The sequence below is a fragment of the Daldinia caldariorum genome (genome assembly GCF_022478825.1).
Source record: "Daldinia caldariorum strain CBS 122874 unplaced genomic scaffold F4812scaffold_30, whole genome shotgun sequence".
Lineage (NCBI taxonomy): Eukaryota > Fungi > Ascomycota > Sordariomycetes > Xylariales > Hypoxylaceae > Daldinia > Daldinia caldariorum.
In genome coordinates, this window is record NW_025953066.1 from 153,951 (window position 1) to 169,344 (window position 15,394).

At 47.4% G+C, this 15,394-nt stretch overlaps 6 protein-coding genes across 6 annotated transcripts; 3 read left to right on the forward strand and 3 right to left on the reverse strand.

Moving 5' to 3' along the window:
* Positions 1-89: 89 nt before the first annotated feature.
* F4812DRAFT_447836 (uncharacterized protein) lies at positions 90-4,125 on the forward strand. The gene is made up of 3 exons (XM_047935802.1): positions 90-433; positions 550-743; positions 806-4,125. Exons 1-3 carry the CDS (start codon positions 162-164, stop codon positions 3,853-3,855), a joined length of 3,516 nt encoding a protein of 1,171 aa, XP_047785482.1. The 5' UTR covers positions 90-161; the 3' UTR covers positions 3,856-4,125.
* A 416-nt stretch (positions 4,126-4,541) lies between these two features.
* On the forward strand, positions 4,542-5,383 carry F4812DRAFT_464021 (uncharacterized protein; the record flags this gene model as incomplete). The annotated part of the gene is made up of 2 exons (XM_047938298.1): positions 4,542-4,743; positions 5,007-5,383. 2 exons carry the CDS (start codon positions 4,542-4,544, stop codon positions 5,381-5,383), a joined length of 579 nt encoding a protein of 192 aa, XP_047785483.1.
* A 185-nt stretch (positions 5,384-5,568) lies between these two features.
* Positions 5,569-7,481, reverse strand: F4812DRAFT_286207 (Formate/glycerate dehydrogenase catalytic domain-like protein). The gene is made up of 3 exons (XM_047931089.1): positions 7,060-7,481; positions 6,362-6,976; positions 5,569-6,296 (listed from the first exon to the last, which is right to left on the reverse strand). Exons 1-3 carry the CDS (start codon positions 7,307-7,309, stop codon positions 6,037-6,039), a joined length of 1,125 nt encoding a protein of 374 aa, XP_047785484.1. The 5' UTR covers positions 7,310-7,481; the 3' UTR covers positions 5,569-6,036.
* Positions 7,482-8,069: 588 nt separating this feature from the next.
* Positions 8,070-9,038, forward strand: F4812DRAFT_447843 (uncharacterized protein). Its single transcript, XM_047935803.1, has one exon. The coding sequence runs from the start codon at positions 8,518-8,520 to the stop codon at positions 8,857-8,859; it is 342 nt and encodes a 113-aa protein (XP_047785485.1). The 5' UTR covers positions 8,070-8,517; the 3' UTR covers positions 8,860-9,038.
* Positions 9,039-10,922: 1,884 nt separating this feature from the next.
* Positions 10,923-11,945, reverse strand: F4812DRAFT_447845 (uncharacterized protein). Its single transcript, XM_047935804.1, has 3 exons — positions 11,821-11,945; positions 11,314-11,591; positions 10,923-11,233 (listed from the first exon to the last, which is right to left on the reverse strand). Exons 2-3 carry the CDS (start codon positions 11,525-11,527, stop codon positions 11,226-11,228), a joined length of 222 nt encoding a protein of 73 aa, XP_047785486.1. The 5' UTR covers positions 11,528-11,591; positions 11,821-11,945; the 3' UTR covers positions 10,923-11,225.
* Positions 11,946-12,438: 493 nt separating this feature from the next.
* On the reverse strand, positions 12,439-14,204 carry F4812DRAFT_447846 (uncharacterized protein). Its single transcript, XM_047935805.1, has one exon. It carries the CDS (start codon positions 14,041-14,043, stop codon positions 12,511-12,513), a length of 1,533 nt encoding a protein of 510 aa, XP_047785487.1. The 5' UTR covers positions 14,044-14,204; the 3' UTR covers positions 12,439-12,510.
* Positions 14,205-15,394: the final 1,190 nt, after the last annotated feature.

A 15,394-nucleotide genomic window follows, 5' to 3' on the forward strand; every position in this document is an offset into this window, starting at 1 on the left:
TCGGCAAAAATTTACAAACTATTTTTTTTTTTTTTTTTTCCTTTTTTTTTTTTTTTTTTTTTTTCCCCCCCCCCCCCCCCCCCCCCCCCCCCTCCTTCTCTCCCCTCTTGGGCAATATTTAATTTTCTTTGTTGAAAGTCTGGCTTCCCGACCACGGCGATATGTTATGGACCCCATGGCCGACGTCTGTCCCTACCGTTCTCTTCGTCTGCGCTCTGCTGGCCTGGTGGTTTATTGAGCCCAAGACGGCCCATCTAAACTTGATAGTTGTCATCGGCTGTGTTCTGTTCTACTGGGCCGTGGCACCTGAGCTTGCCCAGGCCACACCTTACCAGATATACCAGTTCAGCATCCACACCGCAAAGCTCTTACGACTGGACGTCTTGGTCCTGTGTCATACAAATATGCTTGTTACCGGACTTGCTGTCGTGTGGTATGTAAATTCCTGTTTGGTTTTTTTTTTTTTTTTTTTTTGGTTTTTTTTTTTTTGGTTTGCCTGCTGCCCGCTGTCATTTACTCTCCGCATCTGACACCGTCGCAAAATTATAGGTTGGCCCACCGAGCCGTTCAGACCCTTCGAAAATCTGTCAACGAACTGATCGGTGTTCTGGGTGTCGAGGTACCTGATGCTCCTGATGTTTCGTTAGCAGGTATTCGTGCAGATGCCGCTACTCTGAACTGGACACGCCCGCTGCCCACTCGGCCGGTTGCCAAGTTTACGATTCAAGTCAATGGTGTCAATGGTAAGTTATGAGGAGGCGGTATGTGTAATTCATTCAAATCAAATTAACAATCGCTACTTTAGTTGGCGATTCCGCGAACCAAGAGACAGCTATCACCGTCACCGGTCTGAAGCCAAATCATTTTTATAACATAAGGGTCATCGCGGTCGGGTATAATAATTTTCAAGCTGGTAGTCGCGTAATACGTCTACGGACATATGGAAGAGATGGCCGCCCTCAACTCGGAGACGGTCGTCTACCGTCAAACTTTGTTCCCGAAGAGCAGCAGCTAGCTATGCCCAGCGACCATGCGGATGAGGATGGAACCTCTAGGGGCTCTGCTGCCGGCGTGGAAACAGCGTCCGTTCCAGACAATCCTGTAGTATCTATACGAGAAGCCAATCCCGCCGCCCCAGTCGGTCCGAGACGAAATACCTTAACGCGCAAGCATTCACCCTCTACAACGAGTATGGATCAATCTGTCAAGGACGCCCTAAGTAAAGATTCAGAGGAATCTCTGCAGGAGCTAGGAGAAAAATTCGAGAGCATTCGGAAAGAGATCGATGAAACGCAGGCGCAGATTGCAAAAGACGAAAAGGAGCATAGAGAGTTGATGGAAGAGTTAGCGGAAGAGAAAAAGACGAAGAGGCGCATACAGAAGGAGAAGGATGATACGACTGAGAAGTTGAAGAGGGAAATGGGCTCAACCGAACGTGCTATGAGAAGCGCACAGCAGCGGAAATCTCAGAAGGAAAAGCTCTTAAGGGAGAAGCAGGCCGAACGACAAAAGCTTTATGACGATATAGCGAAATGGGAGAAAGACATGGCTTCGATGCAAAAACGTCAAAGTGCTTTCGAGAAGGACCGTGAAATTTGTCAGAAAGAAGGCGATGGCCGAGCTGAAGAGCTGCGTGCCGAAATTGCCCAAGCCCAGGCGAGCTTAACTCAGGAAGAAATGGAACTCAAGGAAAAGAGCAGGGTGTTGAAAGAAGCGGAAGAACAGAGGAAAAAGCTGCCTGGTGGAGAAGAGAGCGAAGAATGGCGCGAGAAAGACCGTCAAATTCGGAGAGACTGGGAAATCCGTGCTAGGGACTTGCAACGACGACTTTACGCTGCTAATAGAAAGCTACGAATGGTCAACGATTACGAGACGGTACTACAGGCCCAATTAGTGGCTGCGCAGCAGTCCGGTCTTCCTTTCATGTACAATCAAGCAAATTCATCGGGGGTTGATTTCGACTTGGGGACGCAAAATCAGCTTAAAAGGAGAAGCCGGAACAGCAATTCCCTTTCCAATGTGACCGTGCCGTCACCAGTCATGTCATTTGCGATGGCAGATCGGTCATATGGAGCACCAACCACTTTCGGTCCTTCTAGGCCTCCTACTATCCCCCCTGGGTTCGCTCAGGGTCCTTACATAGAACACAACCCCGATTTCTCTGGCCCGCCTGACGAGGAACGCATTCGACAACTAACTGGCGGCGCACCACTCAGTCCCACAGCGACCTCCCTGTTACCTGCTGGAATGCTTGACGACCTTGTGGATGACGAACCTCCCAGTCCTAACTCTCGGCCGTCCCGCCACAATACGTTCGGCTCAGCCTTCTCGCCTGAGAATAATCCCCAGTCGCCTACCTCTTCGACCCGCTCACTCAATATTTTCTCTAGCCCACACGGGTCCTCTCATCACTTACCCTTCTCTCAATTTACCGGTGAAATTAGCGAACGTCGGTCACTTAAGGGGATCAGAGATCTTAACGCAACGTCATCACCCATTGTGCCACCTTCTCAGGCTACAAGCAGGCGAAGCTTTCTGCCATGGCTTCACCGTGGCCCTAAGACGGTCGAGGAACCGCCAGCTCTAGGGTCTTTGAAATCTGTTCAGACTCAATCGTTACCCCGTTCAGTAGAAGATGGAGACGCCATTCCGACTAGGCGGCGAATTAGTTTCTCGTCCAGTTGGAACCTACTTAATCGGAACTCTACGGGATCGGAAATCCTTGATGCTAGCAGTCCCAGCGCGAGAAGCCTTCATTCGCACCGATTTGGCCTCGGCGCAAACGCGCATAGTATTAGCATTGGGAGCAACATATTCTCGGAACGTGATCCAAGCAGTCCTAGACCGGTTTCTATCGCTTCATCTGAATTACCGCGCCCATCTACCGAGAACTCTTCCATTTGGGCCCGGGGCCCTCAGCCCAGTCGATTGTGGTCTGCTGATGAGAACCCATGGGCAGCCTCTCGGAACCCATCTAGGAGACCTTCCATCCATGGCTCCCCTTCCGCGTTAAAAACCACACTAGCCGATGCCAATGATGAAATCCTTGACGAGTCGGAATTATTGCAGGCATTGCCCAGCCAAGTGGGAGTTATTGGTACAAAGCCGTCTTCTAAAACATTGAGCCAACGCCTCAACCCTGCAGCACCTAGCTTTATGGCAGGGTTCTTCCGCAACAAGCTTGATAAAGAAAAAGAATCGGAGAAAGACTTTAGAGACTCAAAAGACAAGGGTAAAAATAGAGCAAGGGACAGGGACTCGGCTAAGGAAAATAGGCCTCGTGTCTCATTGTCGTCGGCGTCCGAAGCCACTGCTCCTTCTGTAGACGACTCGCCATCGGAGTCCCGCAAATCTCGCGACGCTTTTAGCATCGGCGCGCCGTCTGTCGCTGAATCCCGCGAGTCGCTCACTTTGGATCAACCGCTTTCTAACACTCTTTCCGACCAAGCACTCGGTTTTGGGAATAAGGAACAGGAAAGCGGGTTTAGAAAATTATTACGAAAAGGGAGCTCTTCAAAATTTAGCTTCACGTCGGTACGGGGTTTAGGAACTAAGAAGGGCCCAGGCAGCGTGACCAACTCTGATAAAAACGCATCAGTCGAGCGCAGCAGCTTTGACGAATACGCGGAAGAGAGCAGCGGTGGCGGACCGGGATTGAATCTCGGTCAGAGCTACGATAGTCTCCACAGCAGCCCATCCCTGGGACCTACAAGCATGAACAGACATGCTAAAGACAAGTCAGTTGGTTGGGGTTCTCGGTTCGCAATGAAGAAAAGGACAGGTAAAGAAAAGGAGAGTCTAGACCTCGAAAGAGAAGAATCCGCGTCGGTGCCGAATACGCCTGTGCTGGATTAAGCTGCTGGGCGATGAAGGTTGTGTGGTTGCGATAGTGAGGGCAAAGCGGTTCTTTGTAAAAGCAATAGTTACAAAATTCGTCAGCGTCTGAACTATTTACTCAAAGATCTACTACGACTTAGTTGCCCGTACGTGATGACATAAATAAGACGAAATATACCTACATTATATCTATTCCTCTTTAAGAGCTACGTATGTTCTTGGTGATCTAGCAGTGAAACTTGCATTTGAGGAACCAATAGCTCTAGGATATAAAATATATAAAATATAGAGAATATAAATGTCATCCATTTCCGATTTATCGAGACCCCCTTTTATTGCATACCTGTTGTAGATGATCCGATGTTGGCATCATCCATGATCCTAGGTAAGGTAGAGCAGGCGGCGAACCGTGGCAAAATAACCAATGCAATTAATGCAATTAATGCAATTAGTTACAGAGGTACGATTTACATAGTAGAGCAAAGCTACATAATCCCGTCTAAACCATCACGCACCATCACAATCGATACGACCGACCTGCGTAGCTCACAATCCTCAACATATGGAGAGCGAATAATGCTAAGAAAAGAAAACGGAAATAAATCAACCATTCTATCCATCCGTCTACTTCCCCCCAAATTTTTCTTTTCCTCCTCTGCCGCCGCCGCCGACGACAAATCGAACGATAATTCATGGCCACCGCAATGGCAGCTCAACAACCTCCGATAGCCCCCGGCGGCAGCAACAGCAGTAGTACAGGGAAAGGGAACAACGATAGGACGGCGGAGGACATCAGGTTGCCGATGCCTTCGCGCAACCCGCTGCCGCTGTCGGCGAGTCAGGAGGCGCAGGTCCGGGAGGTGTTCAACCAGCGGGTGCGGAACCATTGCGCGGACGAGATTAAAGGTTTGTCTTTTTTCTCTGGTCTCTTTCTTTTTATTGGATTCATCCCGTTCCCCTTCCTCCTTTCTTTTCTGCCTTTACTTCTGTACTACGATTCCACGTATCATCTTTGCCCTATATGTATATATATAGATACTTACCTACCTAGGTATGTAGGTATGCCTGCGCAACAGTCTCGACGTGCAAAACGAACCCCTATCCCCAACCTCCTTCCTCTTTTCCTTCTTCTTCCCCCCCCCCCCCCTTTGCGATCTCACCACTAACAGCCAACCTCGCAACCCCAGCCTTCGCGGACTGCGCGCGCAACCGCACGGTGACGATCGCGTTCGCGTGCCGCGCGGCCTCGCGGCGGATGAACGGGTGCATGCAGGCGCACGCGACGGCGGCGGAGCACGACCGGGCGCGGGAGGAGTGGTTCGCGGCGCGGCAGCAGCGGGCGCGCGAGCGCGAGCAGAAGGAGCGCCGCAAGCTCGAGCAGGAGGCCTTCCACCGCGAGTGGTGGGGCCTGCCCCAGCGCGACCCCGACGACCTCCGCCGCGAGCTCGAGAAGCTGGGCCGGGCCGAGAGGATCGGCGGGCAGACTAGGAGGAGGAGGACAACGACGACGGGGGCGGAGGGGGGGCAGGAGGAAGGGAGACGGTGAGGAAGGAAGGAAGGAAGGAAGGGGGAAAGAAATGGGCGCGGGAAAGAGGATGAGGAGGAGAGGAAAACGGGGAGGGGTGAGAAGATGTGTATATGTATAAGAGGGGGTTAGGGTAGGTACGTGGGGGTGGTGGGCGTATATGCATCTCCGGCGTTCAACTAGCGGGATAAACTTGTTGTCATTAATGAGTTTTGGGGTGCGGCTTAGTTCCGAGAAGCGCCGTTCTACGACGATTCTATGTACCTCGTGAAAAGGGGGAAAGGGGGGAAGGGGGGAAGAGGGGAGGGGCAGAGAGAAAGAGAGAGAGAGAGGCGCGAGCGAGGTAATAGAAAATACATCGTCGAAAATGAATTACTATCACATAACTAGGTACCAAAACAGTGAGTGGTAAAGCGTAGCAAAGCTTACGAATTATAACGAAAACTCTCCTATACCAAGCTTGACTTTATGGGTGGGTGGATCTACTGCACCTATTGCGTCCATGTCATTTTGATTTATTGTGGTTTAACTGCAACTGCACTTGCGAAGTTTTCGATTTTTTTTTCTTCTCTGCCTACATGATGTCCCATAACGCCAAGCCACCTTTTCTTTTCTTTTTTTTATAGCGGAAATATCATCGCCACAACCTAGGTATATCTCCGTCGACATCCCATCTAGTTTTCTAGGGCCTCCTTAGGTAGCGTCGCGACCTTCTCCTGGAACAGCTTGTAAGCGCCGGCCCACACCGGGTTGTTCTTCCATTCGTTCAGCTTGAGCAGGTACGGCAGTAGATCGTTGCTAAAGGACTCGGAAGATTCCCGAGGCAGCAAGCTGGGTAGGTGGTCGATGCTGATGACGCTCAAGGGAGGGTTCTCTAGTCCTTCGACGGGTACGGTAGGGTTGTCGAATGTTGTGGCAACGGTGTAGATGGGAACTAAAATACATGTCAGCATTAAGTATCGTTTAGGGGAAACTTAGGTTCGGGGCACGTTATCTTACCAGGGTTGTGAGGGTTGGTGGTGTCAGCGGAGACATCGCACACGACACTCAATTGACGGCCAGGAGCCTTCAGGGAGTCGATGTTGACGAAGTGGGGAATCGGGGAAGAGAGGTAAATGCAGTTTACGAAGATGTCGCTCTCGGCAATCTCCTCGAACGGACCACCCTTAGCCGTCTCGGCCATATCCCACTTGAGGATCTGCTCCGTGGGAATGCCGACCTTAAGACACAAATCAACCGCGCCTCGGCCGCATCGACCCAATGCACCAATAACGATGACTCTGGGGAGTTTGCCTGCCTTGGCCTGTCCCGCGGCCAAGTCCTTCTTAATGTCGGCGACCAGCGCATCTTCATTAGGGTAGCTCTCAACACCGGGTAAGGGCTCGCCGCCCGGGTGCGTTAGTTGCCAGGCCCAGTTCTTGATAGCTAGGGCGCTGCCGCTGAAGCCAGCCTGGTATCCGAAGGCGGCTACGCGACGCCCCGTCTCGGGGTCCTGGAGAAACTCGAGGTCGAGAAGGGTGCCGCCACCGCGAGGGAATCGGGCAAGAACTGTTTCCCATCCCCGTTGTTGCTTATAGCAGTGTGCAAAGTGAACGAATACGTGCTTGAGGGGGACTATAGAAAAACGGGTTAGATATTTAGCTGGATTATACTATGCATTTGCCCTTCCTCGAGCTTTTTGGATTGAATGCACTTACAAGTCTCTTCGGGGAGCTCCTTAAGACCAACAATAATGTGATCTTCAGGTGCTTCTCGCCAGCTGCCTGTAGGAACTAATGTAGCTCCCACCGCGCTGAACTCCTCGTCGTCAAAGATGCGAACGGGACTCTTCTCGACATTGACGACGTAACCAGCATCGATCAATGCCTTGGTTGTGGTGGGGGTGAGCGCAGAGCGGTGCTCGAGAGGCTTATCCTCGGAGCGTAAATGTAAGACCGTAGGAGCCATATTGGGTTTTTTTTTTCTTGTTGTAAAAAAGAAGAAGAAAAGACCCCAATTGATGTATTAGCTTTGTATTTTGTACAAAGTAAATATAGAACCAAAATATAAAATTAATTCGAGTCGGCCGTAAACTTTATTGCTGCTTGGAACCGGTCAATAAATGAATTGCTATGGCGGGGCAGCGATAAGTGATAAAGCAAAGTGGGATGATAGAGTCGATAAAAATGATTCACACCCTAAAATTTCACCGCCGATGTCGCCCCGGGTAGATGCGCTAGTTCTAATTTAGGATAGGTCCCGCTGTGCTGGGTAAGGGTACGTCAGGGGTCAAGTTCTTATATCGTTCAACAGAGGTACATAGTAAGATTTTCATTGGTTTGAATTATTGCATCAAACAACAGGAGAATACACCAGTCAAGCTCAAAATTCAGAACAATCACAAAGCGATATAAAATGATGGCTTTTTTGTTTGCAGTAAATTATAATGAGTGTTTGTCTTGGCTATTACAGCTAATAACTATAAGCATCTTATACTTGAAGCTTTAGATAATTAATTACAATTTCAAGCATATAGGAAGTGAATATCTTGATAGCAATAAGTGGTATATGAATTGTATAGGAATGAGGTTTAGTTTACACCTTCTCTTCAAGGTCAGTGCTCAGACCATCTGAGGCTTCTATGTGAGCTGGGTTACGTCTGGTAAGGGAGGCGTCACTCTGACTCTCCAAGGAAACTTCACCCCTGACAGTGATAATTCTACCCGAATAACATCACGAATTGCTTCAATACTTCACGTTTTCCCGTAGTATGCATACTTACTTTATGCTGCCACGTCTGACTAAGGGCCAAAAATACAACACGCAATGATCTTACTTGTTTTACCAGCTACCCGATGACTATTCCAACTGCTCACGTCGTGATATCTTAGTTTTGGCTGAATACTACCTAATATTATGACCAAATTCTTTGCCTCTATGGAACTCTCGCTCATTGGAGTGGGTTATAGAAGAGAGGAATTAACTTAATAACGATCTTGATTTCCGAGCACATTTCTATTCGAAGACATACAACATTTCTCACTTTCGACCATTAGTTATCCTCTACTTAGTTATCCTCTACCTAACGAATAAAAGCAACATCCTAACTATACTGACTATAAGCCCTCACATCGTCTTTCCCCCTCTGACATCTTAAAGATCGATAACGGAGCACGATGTCCTCCCACGACGGTTCCTCGACCGACTCTTCCACATCCACCAACGAAAGCCAAAGCCAAAGCGGCAACACTTCATCTAATACCGGGTATGGAAATAGTAACACCTTTCATGACTCCGCGGGAGATGCTGACGATGAGCAATCGTCGTCCTCGTCGTCTTCCGATAACAACGAGATACTTTCTAACGACGACAGTCAATGCTATAGTACGTACAACTCCCCGAAACCCGACGAGGCGACCGGAGAGATCATCCAATGCGCCGAATGCCACTGCTGCCTGCGCGAAGGCCAGAGCCACACTTGCGAGCCGGAAGAGAAGGATAAGTGTGCGAAAGCCTGATTACAGGTACCTGTAGAGGTATATTGGTTTCCCTTTCGCGATGAGCTATAGATAGGAATCAATGGGTCCATATACTGTTAATAGGTGCCTGCCTGGTATGGGAAGGTCATCAGCTGGTCCGACTTCTGAACTGTTGAACAGGTAATACCGCAAATAGGTAATAAATCATTATATCACTCCGTTTGGGGGTCTTGTTTGGTTACGTTGTTCCAGTATGGATTAATAGACAACAACTGTGCCTCGTGGATTGCTCTAGGTACCTGGTAAATCATTTTAGACTTCAGGCTCAAAAGTATCTAAAATCTACTCTTCTTATTACCAACAATACTGCCAAAGCTTCCGTTCGATATCGATTAAATTCTCAGAGAAGTCACCAAAATCCTTGAATGCCACCTCGACGATTTCCCCCAACCAACGCCAGCAGAGCTTTGTAGCGAAATGTGCCTTGGTATATTCACAATAATTAGTCAGGATACCACCCAGCCGTTTCACAGTCCACGATACCAGGCGGCCTCCCAGTCTTCTCGTCAACTATGATGTTACGTATGTTTATATCTCGTGCGTGAAAACAATTTTGTGGCCGTTGCGATGGACCACGCGACGAATGTGAGCACTTTTAAGAAATTCGTTGAACTCGGCTTCTGTAGAAAAGGGGCCGAGGGCCCGGTATATCTATCCGCCGACGGAGTAGATCTGGAGTCTTATACCCCTTGGACAGACTAATGTGCCATTCTTTCGGACTAGTTTTTAAGTACATCCCAAAAGGAAGACGCTGAACTTTGAAACTGTTGGATTGCTGAAAAATTCGTGAGCCTAGGTAAGCCAACAAGCGGTACAACATAGTCCGCAACGAGATAGGGAAGATAAGCCATAGCGCCAGCATGCAGGCGACACTGGCGTTTCGCTTGGGTAAGAGCCATGTCCGAAGTCTAATATGGGCTGAACGCGGGGCAGCAACCTGGTTGAAAGCATCTTTGGATGGAATGAATCCAGCAAGACAAACCCCTCTGATCGGGCGTGCTAGGCGACTTAGGATATCCAAGGCAATGGGATTTGGGGGTGTAAGATTTGCTGCAGTCCACTTGACAGTAATCAGCCTGTCGAACGATTGCGGTAGATCTTGGTGTCTCGACAAATGCGGTGCTAATAATGGCCTACTTGTGATTTAATGTTTTACATTACTCTAAGAGTGCATAGTGCATAGTGCATAGAGTGAGGGAATAGCGACTTACTCTTGTATCTCGTCTTACACGAACTTGGAAGAAACCTTGAGAGAAGGCATTTGAGGCGGAGGACCGGATAAGCCACAAATTTGACTCTGGTACTTGTAGTTGGCTAGCAATGATCTCTTGCGACTCAAGGACGCCTTCATGTGCGGGACTAATAAAAGCCGCGAGCATTTCTCTCAGTGACTATCGCAAAGACCAAGTCAGTTCTATCAGCAGCTAAACACCAAGGGGCATTAATAGTAACGAGTGTGTACTCACGCCTTTGAGTTTTCCAGAGATCGAAGGGAATATCTCTGTTACTATTATGAGAGGATCTTCCCGAGAGCCTTTCGTTCCTATTAGAAAGCATACATTGTCCCTGAATTCTATATTCCTAACAGCCCCCTCTTCGTAGACACGGGAACGAAGGCCGTTTTTGACTTATACCATGGTCCATAATTGTTAGTAGATGTCTTAAGGTGGTATTTGTGCGCATATATCTCGTGGGAATTCGTTGAAGGTGGTTTTACAAGACTCACATACAGCTATGAGGGATTTCTATTGAGATAAAACGGTAGATAGCCCGGAATATTCATCCTCATTAGAATCATAAACAACTAAAAGGTAATTCGCAGCTCGGTCCTTGTCAACAGACTCCACTAGGAAACCCATGAGAAGCTCTCTGCTGGGGTAGGGAAACCCAGCTTCCTGGATAAGCCGTAGGGCTCTCTCCAAATTACTGAGGGCTTTCATGGCTAGGCAAGTCACGAAGGCAAATATCAGGTATGTAAGGTAAACAGACCTTTATTCTCGACTCAAAATCTTTAAAGATGTATAAGAGAAGAATCTCTATTCGGCGGAACGATTGACATATAATAGGCCACTCTAGTCTACTAGAGGCACTGTTCTATCGTGATTGCTTGAATCCACTAAGCTCTTAGAGCGTAAAGGCCCATGAGAGGTATGTTTGCCTGAGGCAGACAGAAAATAAGTTTGTGAGAATCCTCCGTAGCAAGGTGTGATGTTAAAGAGGAGATTGTCTACAATGCATCCCCAACAGCCGTCGGCTTGTTGGTTAATGGGTCATCAACAACCATTACGCCATGGCTTGTCTCGGCAGCCTCAGCATACAAGCAGCACAGTTCTTAGCAGCCCCCTCTAGTGTACTTGTCAATTCTTAGCTTATATTTTTCATGTAAGTGTAGGTGCCTAGAATTATGTGATGAGGGAGTGCGCTGTTACGTACCAATATCGCAAAGGAGAGAAATTATAGCCTGGTCGTCGAGAGCCACGATTGCGTCCAAAAGCCATGACACATAGTTGAATTGTTTCCCTGTTCGGGGCGAAGGGAGCCCATCGGTAGGTATGCTACGAGTTGCTTCGACCATTTTCTCGTGATCCGATATATCGGCAACCTTGACCAAACTAATAGACTTTTTCGTAATATTTCCACGGTCCATTCAAATTGGACGCATGTCGCAGCGTAGCATGACACAAATTATCCGTCGTGACCAGGACCCAATGCTATTCTCCTATGTCAGTACGAAATGAAGTTTTGAATACCAAGCTAGCCCCTATTCTCAGTTGACTTAGATATTCATCCTCGAGTGGGCGTGAATCCAATGCGATGTGTGTTCGGTTCTAACATCAACCACATCTCACGCACTCATCCAAGAGAAAGGATCATATTATGCGGATGACTGCCGCGTTGATGTGATATTAGGCTAGGTTAGGTAGGTTTCGAGATACCTACTATGAATAGCTAAATTTTAGAGAGTCTGTTACTTATAACTTTCTAGCTGTCACGAGTTGGAGTAAGAAGCATCGAAATAACTTCGTTGTGTCATAATAAATGCAAACGACCTAGGTGGCTCTAGTTTTCAGTGCTTGGCATATATAATGTACGCTTTATTCTACATGTCACATCAAGGATCCTGACAGGGCACTCTATAATATGATATGCTGGCTAATTGGAGTTACAGTGACCTACCAGTCTTATCCGCACACTTCACTATAGCCTCACCAAAATACACTAACTTTACAAGACAATTATAATATCAAAGTAAATGATAAAAATATAAAACTTATTGAATTATAAAATGCAATGCTTATATTTGCTATTTATTACTTAATAATTTCAATATAAATTGTTGTACAAGTTTTACGTTGATGTAAATTCAATAGAACGTACTCTCCACCAAAAAGTTCAACTATTTCTTAGAAACGATACTTTCCTCCACTTACACCACGTTTTTCACAGTACATATTGCTTCAATTATATAATAACAACTATTTATATAAAGGCCTTGCAAAGCTATATATAAAATTAAAAGTTTTGTATTTTTACGATTTATTTTAATATTATAATCATTTTGTAAAGTTGGTATGTTTTGGTGAAGCTATAGTGGGGTGTGCGGATAAGACTGATAGGTTATTGTATGTATCATAGATGCTCATCAATGCTAAGTCCTTCGAGAACGCAAGCCATAATACGTCCCAAGAACTTCTCAACATACTCAGCACTATGATACCGCGTATCGAAGACTGCAGAAAGCTCAATTCTCCCATCCCAAGTGGCCAAAAGTACTGCCACGCCGGCGCCAATTGGTTCACTGGCTCTCCAGACCCACGAAAGTTTAAACGGGCCGTGGACCGGTGACACCATCGAAGCAATATTGCCGATCGATGAGAGAGGCACTGGGCAGATAGGAGTTCCTAACACGGCATGAGGGTCTAAACTTAGTGGAGGCGTAAGCCTTTTGAACACCAATGGAGAAAATATGATATTATCGTCAACAGAGGATACTGGGCGAACGGCCTTGAAGTAATCTCGTACTTGGACAGAGAGTTTGGTCAACTCGTCTACCTTGCTTACTCCGCTCGGATCTGCTGAACCTGGCACAACTAGATCTATACCCAGGGCCTGGGTGGAGACGGCGTGATACGGAGCGTCTGCGTACTCAGGCGTGTTATAGGGCTCGCGGCAGTACGGCCGCAGGTTAATCATAGTCTGGTTGGCATAACGAACGGCGTACGGCTTGTCTTTTCGCAACTGTAGTTCGGAGAGCGCTATTGCCAGAGCCGATATGAAGACGTGGGTAACAGTCACCCCGGTGTTAAGGACCTTGCAGCCACGGAGAATCTTCTCGGTCGTAGTCTGGGAAACCGAAACTGCAACGCGTTGTCTCTTTCCACCTTGGGATGATGTAGTTGGGCTAGAACTTGTAGGTAAACTGAGGAGACCGGGATGAGTGTAGGTCGCCCTGTTTCGAATCTGGATTTCTTCAAAGCGTTTGATCTGAGATTCGGTGTAAGATTCGGGGATTCCTGTAACAAGTTGAATGCATGGGGAAAGATTTTCGTGCTCATTACCCCAGGCTGGTAGGACGTACTGAGTTCCTTGTTCGTAAACTAGAGCAGCGTGAGTGAATAGGTTATTCAGGAGGTGGAGAATGCCAACGCCATCTGTGATATCGTGAGGACATCGTAAAAAGACATGGTCGAGATACTTTCCCTTCTCTTTCGACCTGATTAGAAACAAGGTTGAGATCTCGAAGGGAGCAGATGTGTTATTGTACCACTGGAGTGGATCTCCATCGACGTCAATGACCTTGAAAGTCCAATCCAACCATCCCTTTTCTTCTCCTTTATCTTTGAATGTAGGATAAATCCTTCTCCATCCGCTACTGTCCCCGCCACGTTCGACATGAGTACGTAAACTCGGGTGATGGTAATGGAGAACAGTCCATGCTTTCCGCAAGACAGTCTCAACGACATGTTCTTCGATGTCATTAGTTGCTGTTGTCTCGGAGGGTTCGAAGGTAAATGATGAGCAGGCAGTAACAGGATAGCAACCCTCTCCACTTCGGATAGACGACTGATAGAATCTTTCACACTCATTAATATCTCGCGACCAGACCCCCTCTTGGGATTTTGTCCACTGGAGGCGATGATACAGGCTCTCCGCTGAAGTCATTGGGGAGAAAGAGGGTTGTATATAAGCAACCGAAGCTCGAAAATAGGTGAGGACTATATTGGTAAACGAAGTATATAGTAGTACAATATATACCAAAGTGGAATCATGTACGAGAAAGGGTAGAATTACAACACGGCGCGACCTCTACAAGTTATTTATACACGACGCGTCCAAGAAACGCGCAACTAATAAGCAGAAACCCGAACCTCCCGCGCGCGCACGTGATGCTGAATAGAAGACCCATATTTAATGATTTGCCATGCATCAAAGCGGAGCAGATGTAACTGATAGTTGCATCACCTACTTTACTACCCCTTTTCACTTCTCAAGCTCATTCGCCCTTCCTTGTAGGCACCTGGATGTACTAAGTCGATAGGCGTCTTTTAGGCTTCATACTTGCCTACCTAGAAAGTGCTTTCAGTTGCTCTGCACTTGGTCGGCACTTTCCTTCCATGTTGTTGCTGTTGCTGCTGCCGCTGCCGCTGCTATCCCATCCATTAGATCATGTAAGGCGCTGATATCACAGTATCGTACTCTCCTCTAAAGTAGGAATATTGAACTTTGTGCATCAGATCATTGCACTTATTAAAATCTCTATTCACCAACCATTTTTTTATAAGAAGATATCAACATATGAAAAGCACGCAAGTACAAAAGTAGCTACTCTGAACAACCAGAACTATTCTGTCAGTCTTAATAAACCCATCCAACAAGCATCCTCAAAGAGTATCTACCTACCTTACGCGCTCTTTTTCTACAATTCGACGAGTTTGAAGCTAGTACTTTCCAAATTCGCTTGCCTGCTAAGCCGGCTGTGCATTATCTGAATTCCGGAGCGAGCTCGCGCGCGACGAACATGTCATCTCTGGAGGTTTTCACGCTATTCCCGCGCTTGCCGCTCGAGATTCGGTTAATGATTTAGTCAGTCACTTTCCTTTTCATTAAGAGGATCCCATTAGATGGTTGTTTAGTCAAGTGCCCGAGACGATGGAGATGCTCTATGGGCTGGCAGACTAATCCGAAAATGTAGGGAGGCTGCTATCACTGAGTATCTCTCTGAGCCAAAAATATGTTTATACAGATACGGACAAAAGTTCGAGCAAAGTTTGGAAATAAATGTTCAACGTGTCTCCCGGAACCGATGGATTCACTTACCAACCTCAGCTATTATGCACGTTTGCAGAGAATCTCGATTCGCGATGCAAAAGTCTTCCCTCCTTACGTTCGACGTAGATGAAGACGGGGCTTGGTTGAATCCACGTCGCGCATTCAACCCCGGCATTGATATCCTCTGCGTATCGCATTATATCATTAAAGAGGCGTTCCGAAATGGGCCGATACAATTCATTGG

What these genes read in the sequence shown, in the direction of transcription:
- F4812DRAFT_447836 (XM_047935802.1), top strand. Translation starts at nt 162, where the DNA reads ATGTTATGGACCCCATGGCCGACGTCTGTCCCTACCGTTCTCTTCGTC. An exon ending in ACCGGACTTGCTGTCGTGTG is followed by an intron (nt 434 to 549) that starts GTATGTAAATTC and finishes GCAAAATTATAG; the next exon opens with GTTGGCCCACCGAGCCGTTC. An exon ending in TCAAGTCAATGGTGTCAATG is followed by an intron (nt 744 to 805) that starts GTAAGTTATGAG and finishes TCGCTACTTTAG; the next exon opens with TTGGCGATTCCGCGAACCAA.
- F4812DRAFT_286207 (XM_047931089.1), bottom strand. Translation starts at nt 7,309, where the DNA reads ATGGCTCCTACGGTCTTACATTTACGCTCCGAGGATAAGCCTCTCGAG. An exon ending in GGAGCTCCCCGAAGAGACTT is followed by an intron (nt 6,977 to 7,059) that starts GTAAGTGCATTC and finishes GTTTTTCTATAG; the next exon opens with TCCCCCTCAAGCACGTATTC. An exon ending in CACCAACCCTCACAACCCTG is followed by an intron (nt 6,297 to 6,361) that starts GTAAGATAACGT and finishes CATGTATTTTAG; the next exon opens with TTCCCATCTACACCGTTGCC.
- F4812DRAFT_447845 (XM_047935804.1), bottom strand. Translation starts at nt 11,527, where the DNA reads ATGGACCGTGGAAATATTACGAAAAAGTCTATTAGTTTGGTCAAGGTT.
- F4812DRAFT_447843 (XM_047935803.1), top strand. Translation starts at nt 8,518, where the DNA reads ATGTCCTCCCACGACGGTTCCTCGACCGACTCTTCCACATCCACCAAC.
- F4812DRAFT_447846 (XM_047935805.1), bottom strand. Translation starts at nt 14,043, where the DNA reads ATGACTTCAGCGGAGAGCCTGTATCATCGCCTCCAGTGGACAAAATCC.